At 34.3% G+C, this 22,253-nt stretch overlaps 2 protein-coding genes and 1 pseudogene across 2 annotated transcripts; all 3 read left to right on the top strand.

Annotated features, from left to right (window-relative positions):
• The first annotated feature begins 262 nt into the window (after positions 1-262).
• LOC140981476 (probable xyloglucan glycosyltransferase 5) lies at positions 263-3,472 on the top strand (annotated as a pseudogene).
• Positions 3,473-10,059: 6,587 nt separating this feature from the next.
• On the top strand, positions 10,060-12,182 carry LOC140981161 (UDP-glycosyltransferase 74G1-like). Its single transcript, XM_073447462.1, has 2 exons — positions 10,060-10,795; positions 11,451-12,182. Exons 1-2 carry the CDS (start codon positions 10,139-10,141, stop codon positions 12,177-12,179), a joined length of 1,386 nt encoding a protein of 461 aa, XP_073303563.1. The 5' UTR covers positions 10,060-10,138; the 3' UTR covers positions 12,180-12,182.
• Positions 12,183-19,718: 7,536 nt separating this feature from the next.
• Positions 19,719-21,844, top strand: LOC140981124 (UDP-glycosyltransferase 74G1-like). The gene is made up of 2 exons (XM_073447395.1): positions 19,719-20,457; positions 21,113-21,844. The coding sequence occupies exons 1-2, from the start codon at positions 19,801-19,803 to the stop codon at positions 21,839-21,841; spliced, it is 1,386 nt and encodes a 461-aa protein (XP_073303496.1). The 5' UTR covers positions 19,719-19,800; the 3' UTR covers positions 21,842-21,844.
• Positions 21,845-22,253: the final 409 nt, after the last annotated feature.

Here is a 22,253-nt window from a genome sequence, read left to right as displayed (position 1 = left end):
ACAATTTTAACTGTGTGAATCGTGTTCTTCATTCCAGTTAGCATGCCCGAGATTTTCTCCTTTCTATGTTTGTGATTCTTTTTGCATTTGCCATTTCAAGAAATCGAGTTCTTATGCTTCTTGGGATCCTCTGCTTTGTTTTCACTCGAAAAATTGTAAAGGCGAGATTTTGAGGTTCATGTTTACAAGGTGGTAAATTTAGGGATTTGCAGAGTAAATGGAATCCATTTTTTAAAGGTATTATTTCTCTGGTAGATGCTATATACCTTTCTCTAAAATGGTGCTTTGCTTTGTGTAATGTTGTGTGCAAAGAATATTTGACAATATTTTTAAACTATTTTTTATTTTGACTTTTCGTTTTTTTAACTTTGCTGTGCGTTGTTTCTGAAGACATAAGTAGCTATTTATTAATGAAAGTTTTTTTTTATATCATTTTGGCTATTTTTTCATAGTTGGTGGTGTCAATTTTACTTTGTTCTTTTGTATATTCTTGAGATGTAAAGATTTTATGCATTTTGTCTCTTAAACATATATTTGAATTTTGGGTCGTTCTCTATTCTCCTTGCTGGGTGAAATTTTGCCACCATTCTGCAGAGGAAACAAGAAAATGGCTCCCAGAATGAATCTTTTCTATTGGTGGACTAAAGATACAGCTCAAGGAACTCCAGTAATAGTGAAAATGGAAAATCCTAATTTCTCCATTCTTGAAATCGATGGCCCTGATGCTGCATTCAAGCCAGTGGATAAGAGCCGGCTTAAAAATTCCAAGCAAGTGAAATGGTTTTTGCTTCTTAAGGCAAATCGAGCTGTCGGTTGTGTGGCTTGGCTTGGAGCCATATTATGGGGTCTTCTTGGAATTATCAAAAAAAGGTTGATCTTTAGGCAAGGAGTGGCTTTTGCTAGCGAGAAACTAGGCAAGGGTAAATTGATGTTGAAAGTATAAAGTCCTTTTTAATGATTTTATTGGGAATTCTTTGTTTTGAGGTGGTAGCTTATTTCAAAGGGTGGCGTTATTTTGAGAATACAAATCTTCACATTCCGCACACTTATGATATCCAAGGTCTGTTCCAACTGTTTTATGCGGCTTGGTTGGAGTTTCGAGCTCAATATATTGCGCCGTTTGTGCTTTCTTTAACGACTTTTTGCATCGTTCTGTTCTTAATCCAATCGTTGGATCGGTTAATTCTGTTTTTGGGATTCTTATATATCAAGTTGAAGAAGATTGAACCTACAATAAATGGTGATCCTTTTGAATATAAAGATCTTGAAGGAGAAGCTCAGAATTACCCCATGGTTCTTGTTCAAATTCCTATGTGTAACGAGCTGGAGGTATGATATAGTTTCCTCAAATATTTCTTCTATTTGTCGCTAAGTGTTTGATTTGTTGTTGTTGTTAGATCATTAAGCGTAGCTCAGTGAGACAATGTAAGAATACATAAGCATGGTCTAATGGGATAAGTGGAAAGAAAGTGTCATTCAAAGATTTGGAATCTTTCGTGTAAATGAAATATCTAAATCTGCATTATTCGTACAGGTGTATGAGTTTTCTATATCAGCAGTCTGTCAACTAGATTGGCCGCGAGAACGTCTGCTAATTCAAATTCTTGACGATTCTGATGATGAAAATATTCAGTTGTTGATACAATCGGAGGTCTCTAAATGGAGCCAAAAGGGTACTAACATAATCTATCAGCATCGTCTGATTAGGACCGGTTATAAAGCTGGGAATCTTAAATCAGCCATGAGCTGTGATTATGTGAAGGATTACGAATTCGTTGCTATATTCGATGCAGATTTTCAACCAACCCCTGATTTTCTCAAGCAGACAGTTCCACATTTTAAGGTTTTTACTTTAATTTTTTTCATTCCTGAATCTCGGACAACTTTCGAATTTGACAAAACAAGTTCTTTTCTTGTAGGATAATCCTGAATTGGGATTAGTTCAGGCAAGATGGATATTTGTCAACAAGGATGAGAACCTGTTGACCCGCCTCCAGAACATAAATCTGTGTTATCATTTTGAGGTAGAACAGCAGGTTAATGGGGTGTTCTTGAATTTCTTTGGTTTCAATGGAACTGCCGGTGTTTGGAGGATCAAAGCATTGGAAGATTCTGGCGGTTGGCTTGAACGGACGACTGTAGAAGATATGGACATTGCTGTACGTGCCCATCTCAATGGTTGGAAGTTCATATATCTCAATGATGTTAAGGTGCAAAAAAAAATCAGTCATTTCAGTTTGTTTTTCAGCCAGCATGCCGTTCCTACTTTTTGAAGATGCTTGACTATTATGACTAATGCAATTGTATTCTACGTGCATATAAACTTAGGTTCTATGTGAAGTTCCTGAGTCGTTTGAAGCTTACAGGAAGCAACAACATCGATGGCATTCTGGTCCTACGCAGCTGTTCCGGTTGTGCCTTCCCGCTGTCCTGAAATCAAAGGTGCGTTTAACATTAGTTTTATAAGTCTCTGATAGTTTTCAGATGAAAGCCTCACTGATGATCCACGGATGCTGATTTTTTCTGCAGATATCAATATGGAAGAAAGTGAACTTGATATTTTTCTTCTTCTTACTTCGAAAACTCATCCTTCCCTTCTACTCATTCACATTATTCTGCATAGTTCTTCCATTGACCATGTTCATTCCCGAAGCTGAGCTACCTACGTGGGTCATTTGCTTCGTTCCTATCCTAATGACGTTCCTTAACATACTCCCCTCACCAAAATCCATCCCTTTCATTGCCCCCTATCTCCTATTTGAAAACACTATGTCAGTTACTAAATTCAATGCCATGTTATCTGGACTCTTTCAATTAGGAAGCTCTTACGAGTGGATTGTCACCAAAAAGGCCGGAAGGTCTTCAGAATCCGACTTGTTAGCTGCTGCTGATAAGGATATGAAATCACTTATCCAACCACAGATCAATAGGGGCGCTTTGGAAAATGGTCTTTCTGATCTCACCCTATTGAAGGAACAAACAGTGAACAAACCGGTCAAGAAAACTAACAAGATTTATCGAAAAGAGCTAGCTCTTGCTTTTCTTCTGCTAACTGCTTCAATCAGAAGCCTTTTGTCTGCTCATGGACTGCATTTTTACTTTCTACTTTTTCAAGGTGTCACGTTTCTACTTGTTGGTCTTGATTTGATTGGAGAACAGGTCAGTTGATAAAGAACTCATGATGAAAGGCAAAATGAAGACAAGACAACCTATGTCACTTTGATGCCTTCACCAGCTCATTTTCGGGGTAATTTTCTTAAAGTGTGAATATCATTCATCAAGATTCCCACCAAATGAAGTTTTGTTCGTCCTGTTGATCACCTTATACTGTCGTTTTCTTCTTTTTGAGAATTTTTCAGTTTAGACAGGATAACGGTAACAATTTACATGTAATTTCATTATGTATAGGTTGGAAGATCAATTCTTCTGTTGTCGTTGATCTCATATATTTGTGTGTATTATGTTTGGTTTATCGCCTCCAGAATAAAACAAAAAATATATTTCATGTTTGCTAATACTTATCCTGACATGATAGTTTCTTCCATTTGACATCTATAAATTCACATGCAAGCAATGTGCATCAATAAATACATTTTACTTTCCATTTTACGTCTTCTGTTCTTGTCGTTCACTTTTCCGTTAACTCTGTTTACTATGACATCAACTCCACTCACTAGTCTGTCACATCAAGTCCACAAGAAATTATAGGCTGATACTTGAATTTGAATGTATTCCTACGCTAGTATTTTTTGGTCTAGCAAGGGAGAACTTACAAGGATGTTGCTAAAAATTGCTGCCACTGATGTCGCTTATGCTATATCACAGCTCAGATGGAGGGTGCATATAGTGCATAGACTAAGGATATGTTGAACTCAACCGAATTTTCTGCAATCTGAAGAGGAAACTCGAAAACTAAAGTGAATGATAGAATGCGAGGATTGCAAGGAATAGTGAAAGCCAGAATGTAAAAAGTTTCCCATACAACAGTAAAAGTTTTCAGACAGTAAAGAGCCAAACTATGACATACATATAGTCTCATGCATGTGTCAGTAGGCCTGTGATCATTTTCAAAAATTTCAAAAGTAAAATAAATTCGAAAAGATTTAAAAGTTTAAAATGAACAAAAATGACCCAAGGACTGCCCTGATTGGTTGATAAAAGTGAGTCGGAAATTGAACTTAGTACACTATGCGATCGATAAGAGTACTGAATGAAGGTCTACTGGAATTCAACAGGAGATTCATTTCAGTAATCTCATTGTATATCAGTGTAATCAGTAACCTGATTTTCAGCAAGGAGGATGCTGAAAATCAAGAACATGATTCCCCCAAAATCACGAAAATCTAGAATTTAATTATGAAAAATTAATTAATCCTAATTATTTCAAAAGTAGGAAAACCTAACCTACGGTAGTCGTTTGTAAAATTATCAGCAGCCTGTTGTTCAGTGGACATATAATTCAGTATGATACATTTCTTTAAGACATTATATCTAATGAAATGATATCTGATGTCTATATGCTTTGTTCGGGAATGTAACACTGGATTGTATGTAATCGCAATTGCATTGGTGTTGTCGCAGAAAATAAGAGATTCAGAAGCATGTATTCCATGATCACGTAGTTGTTGCTGAATCCACAATAGCTTCTAGCTGACAAATATTCGCCTTCGGCGGTTGATGCAGCTATAGAAGTCAGCTTTTTACTGAACAATGATATCCGTCGATCACCTAGAAATTGACATCAATTACTAATGCATTGCATGTCCAGTTTACATCCTATATAGTTAGCATATGAGTATCCAATTAAATTAAATGATGAATCTTTGGGATACCATATGGCAACGTTCTGAGTTACCTAGCTTCAAGTATTTCAGTATTCTATTTGCATTAAGAAAATGAGATTGCTTAGGAGTATAATGAAATCGAATACAAATGCAAACAACAAACATAATATCTGGTCTTCTAGCAGTTAGGTATAATAAAGAGCCAATAAGACCTCAATACTGAGTTACCGCTACCGAGATTCCCATTTCATCTTTGTCAGGTTTGGTTATTGAGCTCATTGGAGTGGATGTTGAGGAACAATTTTCCATTCTGAACTTTTTCAGTAACTCCTTGGTGTGCTTAACTTGATTGATGAAAATGCCAGATTCCATTTTCTTGACTTGCAAACCTAGAAAGAATATAAATTCTCTCATCATACTAATTTCAAATTTATCTTGCATTAACTTGGCAAATTCTTGCGCAACTTTGGGTTATTAGATCTGAAAATGATATAATCTACATAAATTTTTACAAATAAGATATGATCATTTTGAATAAATCTAAACAGAGTTTTGTCTACTGATCCAATGTTGAAAGCATTGTTAAGTAAGGATCAAGACATAGTATCATGTCATGCTCTTGTCGCCTGCTTTAATCCATAAAGGGCTTTATGTAGTTTGTATATGTGAATTAGTAGTGTATGATCAATGAATCCTGGAGGTTGTTCAACATACACTTCCTCTTACAGTAGTCCATTTAAAATCGGTCTCTTCATATCCAATTAATATACATTGAAATTCTTAGAAGCAGAAAAAGTAAGAAATATTCGGATAGATTCTAATCGGGCTACCGATGCAAAATTTTCGTCAAAATATATTCCTTCTTCTTATACAGAACCATGTGTTACTAATCTTGCTTTAATTCCGATTACTATTTCATCCTCATTTAATTTATTTTTAAATACCTATCGTGTACCGATAACAATTTGATGATGAGATATAAGAACTAAATACCAAACATTATTTATCTTAAATTGATTAAATTCATCTTGCATGACCTCTATACAAATAGAATCAGTAAGAGCTTCATTTATTTTCTTAGGTTCTAATTAAGAGATGAAAATGGCATACATATATTCACTAAAAATTTGTTTCCTAGTTATGAAAGGTGCTGAGGAATTACCGTTGGGATAGTGAGTTTTGTTCCATCTATAATTTGGTTATGATAAAATGTTAGTTGGATCAGGATTACATGTTATCTATGTTACTTCAGCATCATTTTGAATAGGCTGATCAGTAGTCTCTTGATTATGTGTTCTACTAGTCTCTGCTACCGACTCCATCTCAGGAACAACGGGTTCAAGGGTCTGATTTGTCCCCAAATGTAAATTTTGTTCCATTACAACTGATAACTTCTGAAAGTATATTAACTTGACCAGTCATATGTCTTGAGCAACTACTGTCTAAGCACCACGTTGAGCTTCTAACCACTCACGTTGAGCTTCTAACGTCAGTAGAGCTTTTCTTTCTCTCATCAGCAGTCAAGTTTGGGTCAGTATCGAGCATTATCACTGGATTAACTCTCTGAGTCAGAAGACTCAGAACTGGAATTTGTCTACTTACTTTTTATTTCTTAGCAACCATCGTCTTGTGATATTTTCGGGACTTCTTGCCCTTGCGCTTTTGTCCTTTCTTCTTGTAATTATCTGTATTGGGCTTAGGACAATCAATAATGAAGTGATCGGTTTTCCCACAATTGAAATAGGCCATGTCGAGGGATGGTGACTCCTTTTCGAAGTTCTTGTTGGGATTCTTATATGTTTTATGACTTTTCTTCATGAATCTTGAGAATTTCTTGAATAATAGATAAGTAAAATTGTTGCTGATTTTCTCAGCAGTATTCTCCGGTACTGGGTTAGCAATGGTCATGGCACAAGCTATGACTTGATGTGATTTCTTCTCCATTTTTGATTTCCAACTCAAACTCGTAAGTCTTTAGATTAGCAAACGATTCATGCAATTCATAATTGTTTAAATCCTTTAATTCTCTCATTGCAAGGTTTTACATCTCATTTCCTTAGGAGAGATCTCATCAACTTGAGTGATACTTCTAGATTGGTGTACTCCAAGAGCAAATAGCTCAATGATAATGCTACTGAATCTCCCAGAAAAGTCATTTAGGGATTCTCCTAGTTTCATATTGATATTTTGCATGGATACTGTGAGTTTGTTTTCTTTTGTCTTACCATTTTTCTCACATATTTGAATAATCTTTTCCCATATTTTCTTTGCAGTGTTGCACATCTTGATTTTACTAAAAATATTTTTATCGAGTAATGTACAATATATCTTTTTCCATGTTATGATCTATAATTTTTTTTCTTGTCATCGGTATTCAACGCTGATCTATGCTTCTTAATCATCTGATGTTCTCTATCTAACACAACAATAGCAGTGTTGAATTTCATTATTTTGATTGTTCTGTCAGTGATGACATAGCACTTATCATCATCTTGGGAATCCAGTTGAGCTTTCATTCAGATCTTCCAATCATCAAACTTTTCTTTTGAGAACATGAGAATTTTGTTGAAGGACGCATTTGATGTGTACTGGTTCAGAGGCTGAGAAAATAATGTCTTTGATACCACTTATTAAGATATGTGGAGGTTATTTAGCTAAAGATGATGAATAAACACCTCCTCAAATTCTTTAGGTTTGTCTTAAAATGAATTTTACTGGAATTAGCAGCGGAAGTCTGATTCTTGACCGTCAAATCTCAGTCGACAATTGATATTCAATGCAGAATAAGTCTGTCGAGACTTTGTGAAAACACAATTCAATAGCATAAAAAATAAAAAAAACAAGGAATTGTTTTTGGAAGTTCGGATGATGAATCATTCTGCGTCTCTCCTTCTTCTGTTTCCAGAAGGTACTCATTAATAGACTTTGGTAATATAGTACTTTGTAATTACCCACTGCGATATGATTTAACATTATCTACTGAAACCTTTAGTTTCAACAGTAGATTTCTCACAGAATTCCGATTAGAAGTACTACTTCTATCAGTTTACAATAACATGACAATAGCAGTGTTGACTTTCATTATTTTGATTGTTCCATCAATGATGACATTGCACATATCATCATCTTGGGCATCTAGTTGAGCTTTCTTTTTGATATTCTAATCATCAAATTCCTCTTTTGAGAACATGAAAATTTTGTTGAAGGACGTCATTGATGTGTACTGGTTCAGAGGTTGAAAAAACTCTATCTCTAATATCACTTATTAAGATTTACGGAGGTTATTTAGAGAGAGATGATGATGAATAAACACATCATCAGATTCTTTAGATTTGTCTTCAAATGAATTTTACTGGAATTAGCAGCAGAAGTCTGATTCTTAATTGTCAAAGCTCAATAGACAATTGATATTCACTGCAGAAGAAGGCTGCCAAGACTTTGTGAAAACACATTTCATTAGCACCAAAAAAAAAAACAAGGAATTGTTTTTGGAAGTTCAAAGGCTGCATCTTTCTACGTCTCTTCTTCTTCCGTTTTCAAAAAGTACTCACTAATAGGCAATGGTATTATAATACTTTGTAATTACCCACTTCAATAAAGCTTAACATTCTTCATTGAAACTTTTAATGCAACAGTATATTTCTCACATAAGTCTAATTAGAAGTAATATTTCTATTAGTTTACAATAACTCACACTTGATAAAGATATACGAATTACATTGAATGTTTTGATAGCACAAAATGAACTCTAGAGGATTTGATATAGCTTTGAGTGTGTTCCTTCTTATATTTCTTTTCAACGGTACTTCTGAGTGTAAGATAACTGGTCGCGTGATAGTGTTGTGTCTTATGCTGAAAGATTTTTATGGCCTTTTATAATTGATTTCCAATAGTAGAATCTGAACGACTATAAAGCCATCGTACAAGGGCCATAAATAATTTTGTATAACTTTTGATGCGTAATTAATGTTGTCTTGAAATAGAATGTGACATTGAATGATTGTGATACAGACTTGTCAATTGTAGTCATAATAACTTTTTGATTTAGCGTACTGAACATTTTTCTGAATGTTTCGTCTGCTAAGTAAATGTTTTCTCATATGACCGTTTAAATGATCAGTAGTCTTATTCAAAAATCGATGTTCCGAAATTTTGATAGTCCTTATGATCGATTCTGACTAGAGTACTGAATTTATCTGCTTCTGATTTATGTTAATGTTGCTGAATTTTGATGCTTTTGAATGTTTACGATATCAAAATGTTTATCGCCAAAACTTCAATGTTCCTACATTAGTAATAATTTGTAAAATTATTTAAAATAATCCACAATTAATAATTTTATTTTATTTCTTTATAATAATTTTAGTTTATATTATAAAAAAATAAAAAAAATTTAAAATATATAAATTTATATTATATGTTTCATACACACAACTGGGCAAAAAATACAATTAATAGAACTATGAGTTTTTATATCGTTTACAAATCACATCAAGTCCATATATATAATCTATATTTTATCCGGCAATCTCAATTATCTTCCCCGTCAAGTTATCTTATTAATACTTGTTAATTATTTGTCCTTTACGCAATCAGCGATTGATAACACGTTTTGACTATTCTTCCAAACCCCATCCATATTCAGGGAACCATCATCAATTACGCAAGTGTTATGAATCTTCGGACCGAAAAAATCTAACAGAATCTCGGATCGGAGATCTCTTATTCTTATTACAAAATTATGGTTGGATCCGCGTATGTTTGATAACGAGGCGGGAATTGAGGGCGGGATATCTCTACTCAGGCTGAAGGGAGCATCTTCATTTAGTGATTTTTTTTAAAAAAAAGCTCAAATTAATTTAAATAGAGATCTGCTGAATCCCTCCAAGTAATTTTCAACCATATTTGTTCGTTGCGTAACTCAAAATAATTTCCATATTATAATAAATTTTTTGATTGACATTGAATCAGCCAAATTAATTATAGAATTAAGACACGGCACTTGGAATATAGTATTAAAATCGAAATAAAATACTCACTATATTTTATAAATTAATTATTAAATTATTTAAATAAATGTCTTGATGATATTGCCATTTAGTCAATAATTATCTTTCTTATATATATTATCATTGATTATAGAGTTGAAAAAAATGGAAAATCCTAGGGTTTTAAAAGCAAAATACAAAATAAAAAAATCTTTTTTGTGTTACTACAAAATATTTTTTTTGCTAATAAAAGGAAAAAGAATGGCAATAGGGAGAGTCGAAGCTTTAAATTCATTCCCCCAACAAGTTACGAAAACCTCATGCAAAAATTAATATTTGAAGCCAAAGCTATCAGATCATTCGAAAATGGAGAAAAAGCAAAACGAACAAGGAAAACCCCACTGCCTCGTGCTCTCGTTCCCTCTGCAAGGCCACATTAACCCCATGTTCCAATTCTCCAAGCGCTTAAGACACACAGGAATCCCGAAAATCACCCTCGTCACCACCAAATTCTTCCTCAAATCCGTTCAAAATTTCCCCGACGCCTGCTTCAAGGTGGAGACAATCTCAGACGGTTTCGACGACGGCGGCATGGAGGCCGTGAAGCCCGAAGAAGCCTACAGTCGCTGCTCGGAATACGGGTCGAGAACATTGGCGGAGCTGGTCGAGAAGCTTCGGAGCTCGGGGTCGCCCGCTGATTGCGTGATATACGACCCGTTTTACCCATGGGTATTCGATGTGGCTGAGAAGTTTGGATTGATGACCGCCGTTTTCTTTACTCAGCCTAATTCGGTCAACTGTATCTACTTCAACGCGTACACAAAGGAGCTCAAACTTCCGGTTATGGAGGATAGGATTCGGATCCCCGGCGGGTTTCCGGTTATGGACCGCTCCGATCTGCCTTCGTTTATCCAGGATCATGAGTCGGATCCCACGAGGTCCGAGATCATGATGGAGCAGTTCAGGAATGTGCAGCGGGTCGACTGGGTTTTTGTTAATACATTTCACCAATTGGAACAAGAGGTGTGCAATTTATTTATCGTATTCTTGTTTTAAAATTTTTGACAACAGACTTAAACTTTTTTATTCAAATGTTTTCATTTAGTCAAAAACTTTTTAATATTTGACTATTAAGCTTAATAAAATTTATGGAAATTATTTTTTCTTCCACTAGTTTACTTGATTTTGGCTCTTAATTAGTCCATCACCATGTAAATTTTTTGTTTCATTGCATTAATTTTTAGTTTTCGGTTATTTCGATTGAAATTGCTAACGTAATGTCAAACACATAATCAATTTTTAATGTCGTGTCAGCGTCTTTTTATACTATATCATCATTTTCATTTTCAAACGACACATCAACATTTTATGCCATTACATCAACATTGGTGAAATAAAACAAAAGACCAAAAAATCAAAGTTACTGCAACAAAACTAAACTTCGAATATTCGATGGAAACAAAACAAAGGTATTTAAGATGGCAAATTAAAATTTAAGCACCCTACCTATTTGTAATTTCCCTTCTTGCAACATGTTAATTTCATAATTTATTGTTCAATTAGAAAATTGGAGATAATGTTTAAATGCTTCTCCAACAACTAATTGACTCATTAATAAAGATAATTTAATACATCAATAAAATGCCACCAACTGATTTAATCCATTTGTCTAAAGTAGGTAACAGATTGGCTGTCAAAGTTCATGGATATGAGGCCGATAGGCCCAACCATACCATCGATGTTCCTGGACAAACGCATTCCAGACGACAGCCAATATGGACTCAGTATTTTCACGCCAATAACCGATACTTGCTTCGAATGGCTCGATAACCAGCCCATCGGGTCGGTTGTCTACGTATCATTTGGAAGCTTCGCAAGGCCAACAGTCGAGCAGATGGAAGAATTAGCGCTTGCACTAAAATCACTCGATTGGCCTTTCTTGTGGGTAGTTAGAGCATCCGAGGAATCTAAACTTCCAAAAAATTACGAGGAGGAGATACGTGACAAGGGGCTCGTTGTGGCGTGGTGCCCTCAACTACAAGTCTTGAAACACGAGGCGGTAGGGTGTTTCGTGACACACTGTGGGTGGAATTCGACGTTAGAGGCGCTGAGTTTGGGCGTCCCGTTGGTGGCGATGCCGCAGTGGACCGATCAGTACACGAATGCAAAGTTTGTCGAGGATGTTTGGCGCATGGGGATCAGGGCGAAAACGGACGATAAAAAACTCGTTGGACGAGCGGAGATAGTTAATTGTGTAAACCATGTGATGGGAAGCGAGACGGGGAGAGAGATGAGATCGAATTCGACCAAGTGGAAGGAATTGGCTAGGGAAGCTGTGGAGGAAGCAGGGAGCTCCGATCAAAATATTCAAGAATTTGTTTCAGCGTTGAAGTTGAAATTTTGCTAAAAACTGATTGTTTCATTTTATCTATATTTTGTAATAATTGTTACAAAGGTTCTGGGGTTAATATTTAAATCTAAAAATTACCCAAATTGAAAGAGGCCCGTCCATCAAAACAAGAAAATATAAATTCCACATGATAAAATGGATTTCTCATAGGTCAATATGGACCAAGGTTTTTGGGTTTTTTAATTAGATTATAATTCTTTTGTAAAAAAGTTATCAAAATATGGTGGTTTCTAATGATTTATTAAATTATTATAAAAATTAAAAAATTTGAGTAACGTTGCCCTTCCCCTGGAAAGACGGGGCAGTAAAAAGTATTTATTTTAGTAATTTTTCAGGCGAAGGAGTGTTTATTTGCACTAGATTTAATTATATATAAATTTACATATTTCAAAATATATAAATACACGAGTATTTATAAATAGGTAATTGGAAACAAAAAAATTTCCATAGTATGTTAATACAAAAGGAAAAAAATAAACATCTTTTGATATACATATGAGTTTAAATTCCAGCTGATGAAAATTGTTACTTTCAAATATTAAGTCAAACTCTAATTTATTCAAAAAAATTTAAATTCAAACTCGGTCATAAAATCAAAATGAAATTTTAATCTATTAATTTATTAAATTCTATATAACACGAGCTTAAAATATTTAATATAAAAAGTTAGATGAGCAACAAATTTTTTTATTAATTAAGATTACTTTATAAATTTAATATTTTCAATTGAAATTTGGAGATATCATATATATATTTATATAACTGTGATTTTTTTTCTTGAATGAAGTCTAACGTTAAACAAACAAATATATAAAGAGGAAGTCTCTTGTGAGACGGTCTCACGGATCAATTCGTGGGTCGAATCTNATGTAATTTCATTATGTATAGGTTGGAAGATCAATTCTTCTGTTGTCGTTGATCTCATATATTTGTGTGTATTATGTTTGGTTTATCGCCTCCAGAATAAAACAAAAAATATATTTCATGTTTGCTAATACTTATCCTGACATGATAGTTTCTTCCATTTGACATCTATAAATTCACATGCAAGCAATGTGCATCAATAAATACATTTTACTTTCCATTTTACGTCTTCTGTTCTTGTCGTTCACTTTTCCGTTAACTCTGTTTACTATGACATCAACTCCACTCACTAGTCTGTCACATCAAGTCCACAAGAAATTATAGGCTGATACTTGAATTTGAATGTATTCCTACGCTAGTATTTTTTGGTCTAGCAAGGGAGAACTTACAAGGATGTTGCTAAAAATTGCTGCCACTGATGTCGCTTATGCTATATCACAGCTCAGATGGAGGGTGCATATAGTGCATAGACTAAGGATATGTTGAACTCAACCGAATTTTCTGCAATCTGAAGAGGAAACTCGAAAACTAAAGTGAATGATAGAATGCGAGGATTGCAAGGAATAGTGAAAGCCAGAATGTAAAAAGTTTCCCATACAACAGTAAAAGTTTTCAGACAGTAAAGAGCCAAACTATGACATACATATAGTCTCATGCATGTGTCAGTAGGCCTGTGATCATTTTCAAAAATTTCAAAAGTAAAATAAATTCGAAAAGATTTAAAAGTTTAAAATGAACAAAAATGACCCAAGGACTGCCCTGATTGGTTGATAAAAGTGAGTCGGAAATTGAACTTAGTACACTATGCGATCGATAAGAGTACTGAATGAAGGTCTACTGGAATTCAACAGGAGATTCATTTCAGTAATCTCATTGTATATCAGTGTAATCAGTAACCTGATTTTCAGCAAGGAGGATGCTGAAAATCAAGAACATGATTCCCCCAAAATCACGAAAATCTAGAATTTAATTATGAAAAATTAATTAATCCTAATTATTTCAAAAGTAGGAAAACCTAACCTACGGTAGTCGTTTGTAAAATTATCAGCAGCCTGTTGTTCAGTGGACATATAATTCAGTATGATACATTTCTTTAAGACATTATATCTAATGAAATGATATCTGATGTCTATATGCTTTGTTCGGGAATGTAACACTGGATTGTATGTAATCGCAATTGCATTGGTGTTGTCGCAGAAAATAAGAGATTCAGAAGCATGTATTCCATGATCACGTAGTTGTTGCTGAATCCACAATAGCTTCTAGCTGACAAATATTCGCCTTCGGCGGTTGATGCAGCTATAGAAGTCAGCTTTTTACTGAACAATGATATCCGTCGATCACCTAGAAATTGACATCAATTACTAATGCATTGCATGTCCAGTTTACATCCTATATAGTTAGCATATGAGTATCCAATTAAATTAAATGATGAATCTTTGGGATACCATATGGCAACGTTCTGAGTTACCTAGCTTCAAGTATTTCAGTATTCTATTTGCATTAAGAAAATGAGATTGCTTAGGAGTATAATGAAATCGAATACAAATGCAAACAACAAACATAATATCTGGTCTTCTAGCAGTTAGGTATAATAAAGAGCCAATAAGACCTCAATACTGAGTTACCGCTACCGAGATTCCCATTTCATCTTTGTCAGGTTTGGTTATTGAGCTCATTGGAGTGGATGTTGAGGAACAATTTTCCATTCTGAACTTTTTCAGTAACTCCTTGGTGTGCTTAACTTGATTGATGAAAATGCCAGATTCCATTTTCTTGACTTGCAAACCTAGAAAGAATATAAATTCTCTCATCATACTAATTTCAAATTTATCTTGCATTAACTTGGCAAATTCTTGCGCAACTTTGGGTTATTAGATCTGAAAATGATATAATCTACATAAATTTTTACAAATAAGATATGATCATTTTGAATAAATCTAAACAGAGTTTTGTCTACTGATCCAATGTTGAAAGCATTGTTAAGTAAGGATCAAGACATAGTATCATGTCATGCTCTTGTCGCCTGCTTTAATCCATAAAGGGCTTTATGTAGTTTGTATATGTGAATTAGTAGTGTATGATCAATGAATCCTGGAGGTTGTTCAACATACACTTCCTCTTACAGTAGTCCATTTAAAATCGGTCTCTTCATATCCAATTAATATACATTGAAATTCTTAGAAGCAGAAAAAGTAAGAAATATTCGGATAGATTCTAATCGGGCTACCGATGCAAAATTTTCGTCAAAATATATTCCTTCTTCTTATACAGAACCATGTGTTACTAATCTTGCTTTAATTCCGATTACTATTTCATCCTCATTTAATTTATTTTTAAATACCTATCGTGTACCGATAACAATTTGATGATGAGATATAAGAACTAAATACCAAACATTATTTATCTTAAATTGATTAAATTCATCTTGCATGACCTCTATACAAATAGAATCAGTAAGAGCTTCATTTATTTTCTTAGGTTCTAATTAAGAGATGAAAATGGCATACATATATTCACTAAAAATTTGTTTCCTAGTTATGAAAGGTGCTGAGGAATTACCGTTGGGATAGTGAGTTTTGTTCCATCTATAATTTGGTTATGATAAAATGTTAGTTGGATCAGGATTACATGTTATCTATGTTACTTCAGCATCATTTTGAATAGGCTGATCAGTAGTCTCTTGATTATGTGTTCTACTAGTCTCTGCTACCGACTCCATCTCAGGAACAACGGGTTCAAGGGTCTGATTTGTCCCCAAATGTAAATTTTGTTCCATTACAACTGATAACTTCTGAAAGTATATTAACTTGACCAGTCATATGTCTTGAGCAACTACTGTCTAAGCACCACGTTGAGCTTCTAACCACTCACGTTGAGCTTCTAACGTCAGTAGAGCTTTTCTTTCTCTCATCAGCAGTCAAGTTTGGGTCAGTATCGAGCATTATCACTGGATTAACTCTCTGAGTCAGAAGACTCAGAACTGGAATTTGTCTACTTACTTTTTATTTCTTAGCAACCATCGTCTTGTGATATTTTCGGGACTTCTTGCCCTTGCGCTTTTGTCCTTTCTTCTTGTAATTATCTGTATTGGGCTTAGGACAATCAATAATGAAGTGATCGGTTTTCCCACAATTGAAATAGGCCATGTCGAGGGATGGTGACTCCTTTTCGAAGTTCTTGTTGGGATTCTTATATGTTTTATGACTTTTCTTCATGAATCTTGAGAATTTCTTGAATAATAGATAAGTAAAATTGTTGCTGATTTTCTCAGCAGTATTCTCCGGTACTGGGTTAGCAATGGTCATGGCACAAGCTATGACTTGATGTGATTTCTTCTCCATTTTTGATTTCCAACTCAAACTCGTAAGTCTTTAGATTAGCAAACGATTCATGCAATTCATAATTGTTTAAATCCTTTAATTCTCTCATTGCAAGGTTTTACATCTCATTTCCTTAGGAGAGATCTCATCAACTTGAGTGATACTTCTAGATTGGTGTACTCCAAGAGCAAATAGCTCAATGATAATGCTACTGAATCTCCCAGAAAAGTCATTTAGGGATTCTCCTAGTTTCATATTGATATTTTGCATGGATACTGTGAGTTTGTTTTCTTTTGTCTTACCATTTTTCTCACATATTTGAATAATCTTTTCCCATATTTTCTTTGCAGTGTTGCACATCTTGATTTTACTAAAAATATTTTTATCGAGTAATGTACAATATATCTTTTTCCATGTTATGATCTATAATTTTTTTTCTTGTCATCGGTATTCAACGCTGATCTATGCTTCTTAATCATCTGATGTTCTCTATCTAACACAACAATAGCAGTGTTGAATTTCATTATTTTGATTGTTCTGTCAGTGATGACATAGCACTTATCATCATCTTGGGAATCCAGTTGAGCTTTCATTCAGATCTTCCAATCATCAAACTTTTCTTTTGAGAACATGAGAATTTTGTTGAAGGACGCATTTGATGTGTACTGGTTCAGAGGCTGAGAAAATAATGTCTTTGATACCACTTATTAAGATATGTGGAGGTTATTTAGCTAAAGATGATGAATAAACACCTCCTCAAATTCTTTAGGTTTGTCTTAAAATGAATTTTACTGGAATTAGCAGCGGAAGTCTGATTCTTGACCGTCAAATCTCAGTCGACAATTGATATTCAATGCAGAATAAGTCTGTCGAGACTTTGTGAAAACACAATTCAATAGCATAAAAAATAAAAAAAACAAGGAATTGTTTTTGGAAGTTCGGATGATGAATCATTCTGCGTCTCTCCTTCTTCTGTTTCCAGAAGGTACTCATTAATAGACTTTGGTAATATAGTACTTTGTAATTACCCACTGCGATATGATTTAACATTATCTACTGAAACCTTTAGTTTCAACAGTAGATTTCTCACAGAATTCCGATTAGAAGTACTACTTCTATCAGTTTACAATAACATGACAATAGCAGTGTTGACTTTCATTATTTTGATTGTTCCATCAATGATGACATTGCACATATCATCATCTTGGGCATCTAGTTGAGCTTTCTTTTTGATATTCTAATCATCAAATTCCTCTTTTGAGAACATGAAAATTTTGTTGAAGGACGTCATTGATGTGTACTGGTTCAGAGGTTGAAAAAACTCTATCTCTAATATCACTTATTAAGATTTACGGAGGTTATTTAGAGAGAGATGATGATGAATAAACACATCATCAGATTCTTTAGATTTGTCTTCAAATGAATTTTACTGGAATTAGCAGCAGAAGTCTGATTCTTAATTGTCAAAGCTCAATAGACAATTGATATTCACTGCAGAAGAAGGCTGCCAAGACTTTGTGAAAACACATTTCATTAGCACCAAAAAAAAAAACAAGGAATTGTTTTTGGAAGTTCAAAGGCTGCATCTTTCTACGTCTCTTCTTCTTCCGTTTTCAAAAAGTACTCACTAATAGGCAATGGTATTATAATACTTTGTAATTACCCACTTCAATAAAGCTTAACATTCTTCATTGAAACTTTTAATGCAACAGTATATTTCTCACATAAGTCTAATTAGAAGTAATATTTCTATTAGTTTACAATAACTCACACTTGATAAAGATATACGAATTACATTGAATGTTTTGATAGCACAAAATGAACTCTAGAGGATTTGATATAGCTTTGAGTGTGTTCCTTCTTATATTTCTTTTCAACGGTACTTCTGAGTGTAAGATAACTGGTCGCGTGATAGTGTTGTGTCTTATGCTGAAAGATTTTTATGGCCTTTTATAATTGATTTCCAATAGTAGAATCTGAACGACTATAAAGCCATCGTACAAGGGCCATAAATAATTTTGTATAACTTTTGATGCGTAATTAATGTTGTCTTGAAATAGAATGTGACATTGAATGATTGTGATACAGACTTGTCAATTGTAGTCATAATAACTTTTTGATTTAGCGTACTGAACATTTTTCTGAATGTTTCGTCTGCTAAGTAAATGTTTTCTCATATGACCGTTTAAATGATCAGTAGTCTTATTCAAAAATCGATGTTCCGAAATTTTGATAGTCCTTATGATCGATTCTGACTAGAGTACTGAATTTATCTGCTTCTGATTTATGTTAATGTTGCTGAATTTTGATGCTTTTGAATGTTTACGATATCAAAATGTTTATCGCCAAAACTTCAATGTTCCTACATTAGTAATAATTTGTAAAATTATTTAAAATAATCCACAATTAATAATTTTATTTTATTTCTTTATAATAATTTTAGTTTATATTATAAAAAAATAAAAAAAATTTAAAATATATAAATTTATATTATATGTTTCATACACACAACTGGGCAAAAAATACAATTAATAGAACTATGAGTTTTTATATCGTTTACAAATCACATCAAGTCCATATATATAATCTATATTTTATCCGGCAATCTCAATTATCTTCCCCGTCAAGTTATCTTATTAATACTTGTTAATTATTTGTCCTTTACGCAATCAGCGATTGATAACACGTTTTGACTATTCTTCCAAACCCCATCCATATTCAGGGAACCATCATCAATTACGCAAGTGTTATGAATCTTCGGACCGAAAAAATCTAACAGAATCTCGGATCGGAGATCTCTTATTCTTATTACAAAATTATGGTTGGATCCGCGTATGTTTGATAACGAGGCGGGAATTGAGGGCGGGATATCTCTACTCAGGCTGAAGGGAGCATCTTCATTTAGTGATTTTTTTTAAAAAAAAGCTCAAATTAATTTAAATAGAGATCTGCTGAATCCCTCCAAGTAATTTTCAACCATATTTGTTCGTTGCGTAACTCAAAATAATTTCCATATTATAATAAATTTTTTGATTGACATTGAATCAGCCAAATTAATTATAGAATTAAGACACGGCACTTGGAATATAGTATTAAAATCGAAATAAAATACTCACTATATTTTATAAATTAATTATTAAATTATTTAAATAAATGTCTTGATGATATTGCCATTTAGTCAATAATTATCTTTCTTATATATATTATCATTGATTATAGAGTTGAAAAAAATGGAAAATCCTAGGGTTTTAAAAGCAAAATACAAAATAAAAAAATCTTTTTTGTGTTACTACAAAATATTTTTTTTGCTAATAAAAGGAAAAAGAATGGCAATAGGGAGAGTCGAAGCTTTAAATTCATTCCCCCAACAAGTTACGAAAACCTCATGCAAAAATTAATATTTGAAGCCAAAGCTATCAGATCATTCGAAAATGGAGAAAAAGCAAAACGAACAAGGAAAACCCCACTGCCTCGTGCTCTCGTTCCCTCTGCAAGGCCACATTAACCCCATGTTCCAATTCTCCAAGCGCTTAAGACACACAGGAATCCCGAAAATCACCCTCGTCACCACCAAATTCTTCCTCAAATCCGTTCAAAATTTCCCCGACGCCTGCTTCAAGGTGGAGACAATCTCAGACGGTTTCGACGACGGCGGCATGGAGGCCGTGAAGCCCGAAGAAGCCTACAGTCGCTGCTCGGAATACGGGTCGAGAACATTGGCGGAGCTGGTCGAGAAGCTTCGGAGCTCGGGGTCGCCCGCTGATTGCGTGATATACGACCCGTTTTACCCATGGGTATTCGATGTGGCTGAGAAGTTTGGATTGATGACCGCCGTTTTCTTTACTCAGCCTAATTCGGTCAACTGTATCTACTTCAACGCGTACACAAAGGAGCTCAAACTTCCGGTTATGGAGGATAGGATTCGGATCCCCGGCGGGTTTCCGGTTATGGACCGCTCCGATCTGCCTTCGTTTATCCAGGATCATGAGTCGGATCCCACGAGGTCCGAGATCATGATGGAGCAGTTCAGGAATGTGCAGCGGGTCGACTGGGTTTTTGTTAATACATTTCACCAATTGGAACAAGAGGTGTGCAATTTATTTATCGTATTCTTGTTTTAAAATTTTTGACAACAGACTTAAACTTTTTTATTCAAATGTTTTCATTTAGTCAAAAACTTTTTAATATTTGACTATTAAGCTTAATAAAATTTATGGAAATTATTTTTTCTTCCACTAGTTTACTTGATTTTGGCTCTTAATTAGTCCATCACCATGTAAATTTTTTGTTTCATTGCATTAATTTTTAGTTTTCGGTTATTTCGATTGAAATTGCTAACGTAATGTCAAACACATAATCAATTTTTAATGTCGTGTCAGCGTCTTTTTATACTATATCATCATTTTCATTTTCAAACGACACATCAACATTTTATGCCATTACATCAACATTGGTGAAATAAAACAAAAGACCAAAAAATCAAAGTTACTGCAACAAAACTAAACTTCGAATATTCGATGGAAACAAAACAAAGGTATTTAAGATGGCAAATTAAAATTTAAGCACCCTACCTATTTGTAATTTCCCTTCTTGCAACATGTTAATTTCATAATTTATTGTTCAATTAGAAAATTGGAGATAATGTTTAAATGCTTCTCCAACAACTAATTGACTCATTAATAAAGATAATTTAATACATCAATAAAATGCCACCAACTGATTTAATCCATTTGTCTAAAGTAGGTAACAGATTGGCTGTCAAAGTTCATGGATATGAGGCCGATAGGCCCAACCATACCATCGATGTTCCTGGACAAACGCATTCCAGACGACAGCCAATATGGACTCAGTATTTTCACGCCAATAACCGATACTTGCTTCGAATGGCTCGATAACCAGCCCATCGGGTCGGTTGTCTACGTATCATTTGGAAGCTTCGCAAGGCCAACAGTCGAGCAGATGGAAGAATTAGCGCTTGCACTAAAATCACTCGATTGGCCTTTCTTGTGGGTAGTTAGAGCATCCGAGGAATCTAAACTTCCAAAAAATTACGAGGAGGAGATACGTGACAAGGGGCTCGTTGTGGCGTGGTGCCCTCAACTACAAGTCTTGAAACACGAGGCGGTAGGGTGTTTCGTGACACACTGTGGGTGGAATTCGACGTTAGAGGCGCTGAGTTTGGGCGTCCCGTTGGTGGCGATGCCGCAGTGGACCGATCAGTACACGAATGCAAAGTTTGTCGAGGATGTTTGGCGCATGGGGATCAGGGCGAAAACGGACGATAAAAAACTCGTTGGACGAGCGGAGATAGTTAATTGTGTAAACCATGTGATGGGAAGCGAGACGGGGAGAGAGATGAGATCGAATTCGACCAAGTGGAAGGAATTGGCTAGGGAAGCTGTGGAGGAAGCAGGGAGCTCCGATCAAAATATTCAAGAATTTGTTTCAGCGTTGAAGTTGAAATTTTGCTAAAAACTGATTGTTTCATTTTATCTATATTTTGTAATAATTGTTACAAAGGTTCTGGGGTTAATATTTAAATCTAAAAATTACCCAAATTGAAAGAGGCCCGTCCATCAAAACAAGAAAATATAAATTCCACATGATAAAATGGATTTCTCATAGGTCAATATGGACCAAGGTTTTTGGGTTTTTTAATTAGATTATAATTCTTTTGTAAAAAAGTTATCAAAATATGGTGGTTTCTAATGATTTATTAAATTATTATAAAAATTAAAAAATTTGAGTAACGTTGCCCTTCCCCTGGAAAGACGGGGCAGTAAAAAGTATTTATTTTAGTAATTTTTCAGGCGAAGGAGTGTTTATTTGCACTAGATTTAATTATATATAAATTTACATATTTCAAAATATATAAATACACGAG

The sequence above is a fragment of the Primulina huaijiensis genome, chromosome 7 (assembly GCF_012295235.1).
Source record: "Primulina huaijiensis isolate GDHJ02 chromosome 7, ASM1229523v2, whole genome shotgun sequence".
Lineage (NCBI taxonomy): Eukaryota > Viridiplantae > Streptophyta > Magnoliopsida > Lamiales > Gesneriaceae > Primulina > Primulina huaijiensis.
Note: the sequence above shows the minus strand (reverse complement) of the source record. Positions and strands in the feature narration are given on the sequence as shown.

Coding starts and splice junctions, on each gene's coding strand:
- LOC140981124 (XM_073447395.1), top strand. CDS start 19,801: ATGGAGAAAAAGCAAAACGAACAAGGAAAACCCCACTGCCTCGTGCTC. Junction 20,458..21,112: donor TTCACCAATTGGAACAAGAG/GTGTGCAATTTA, acceptor TGTCTAAAGTAG/GTAACAGATTGGCTGTCAAA.
- LOC140981161 (XM_073447462.1), top strand. CDS start 10,139: ATGGAGAAAAAGCAAAACGAACAAGGAAAACCCCACTGCCTCGTGCTC. Junction 10,796..11,450: donor TTCACCAATTGGAACAAGAG/GTGTGCAATTTA, acceptor TGTCTAAAGTAG/GTAACAGATTGGCTGTCAAA.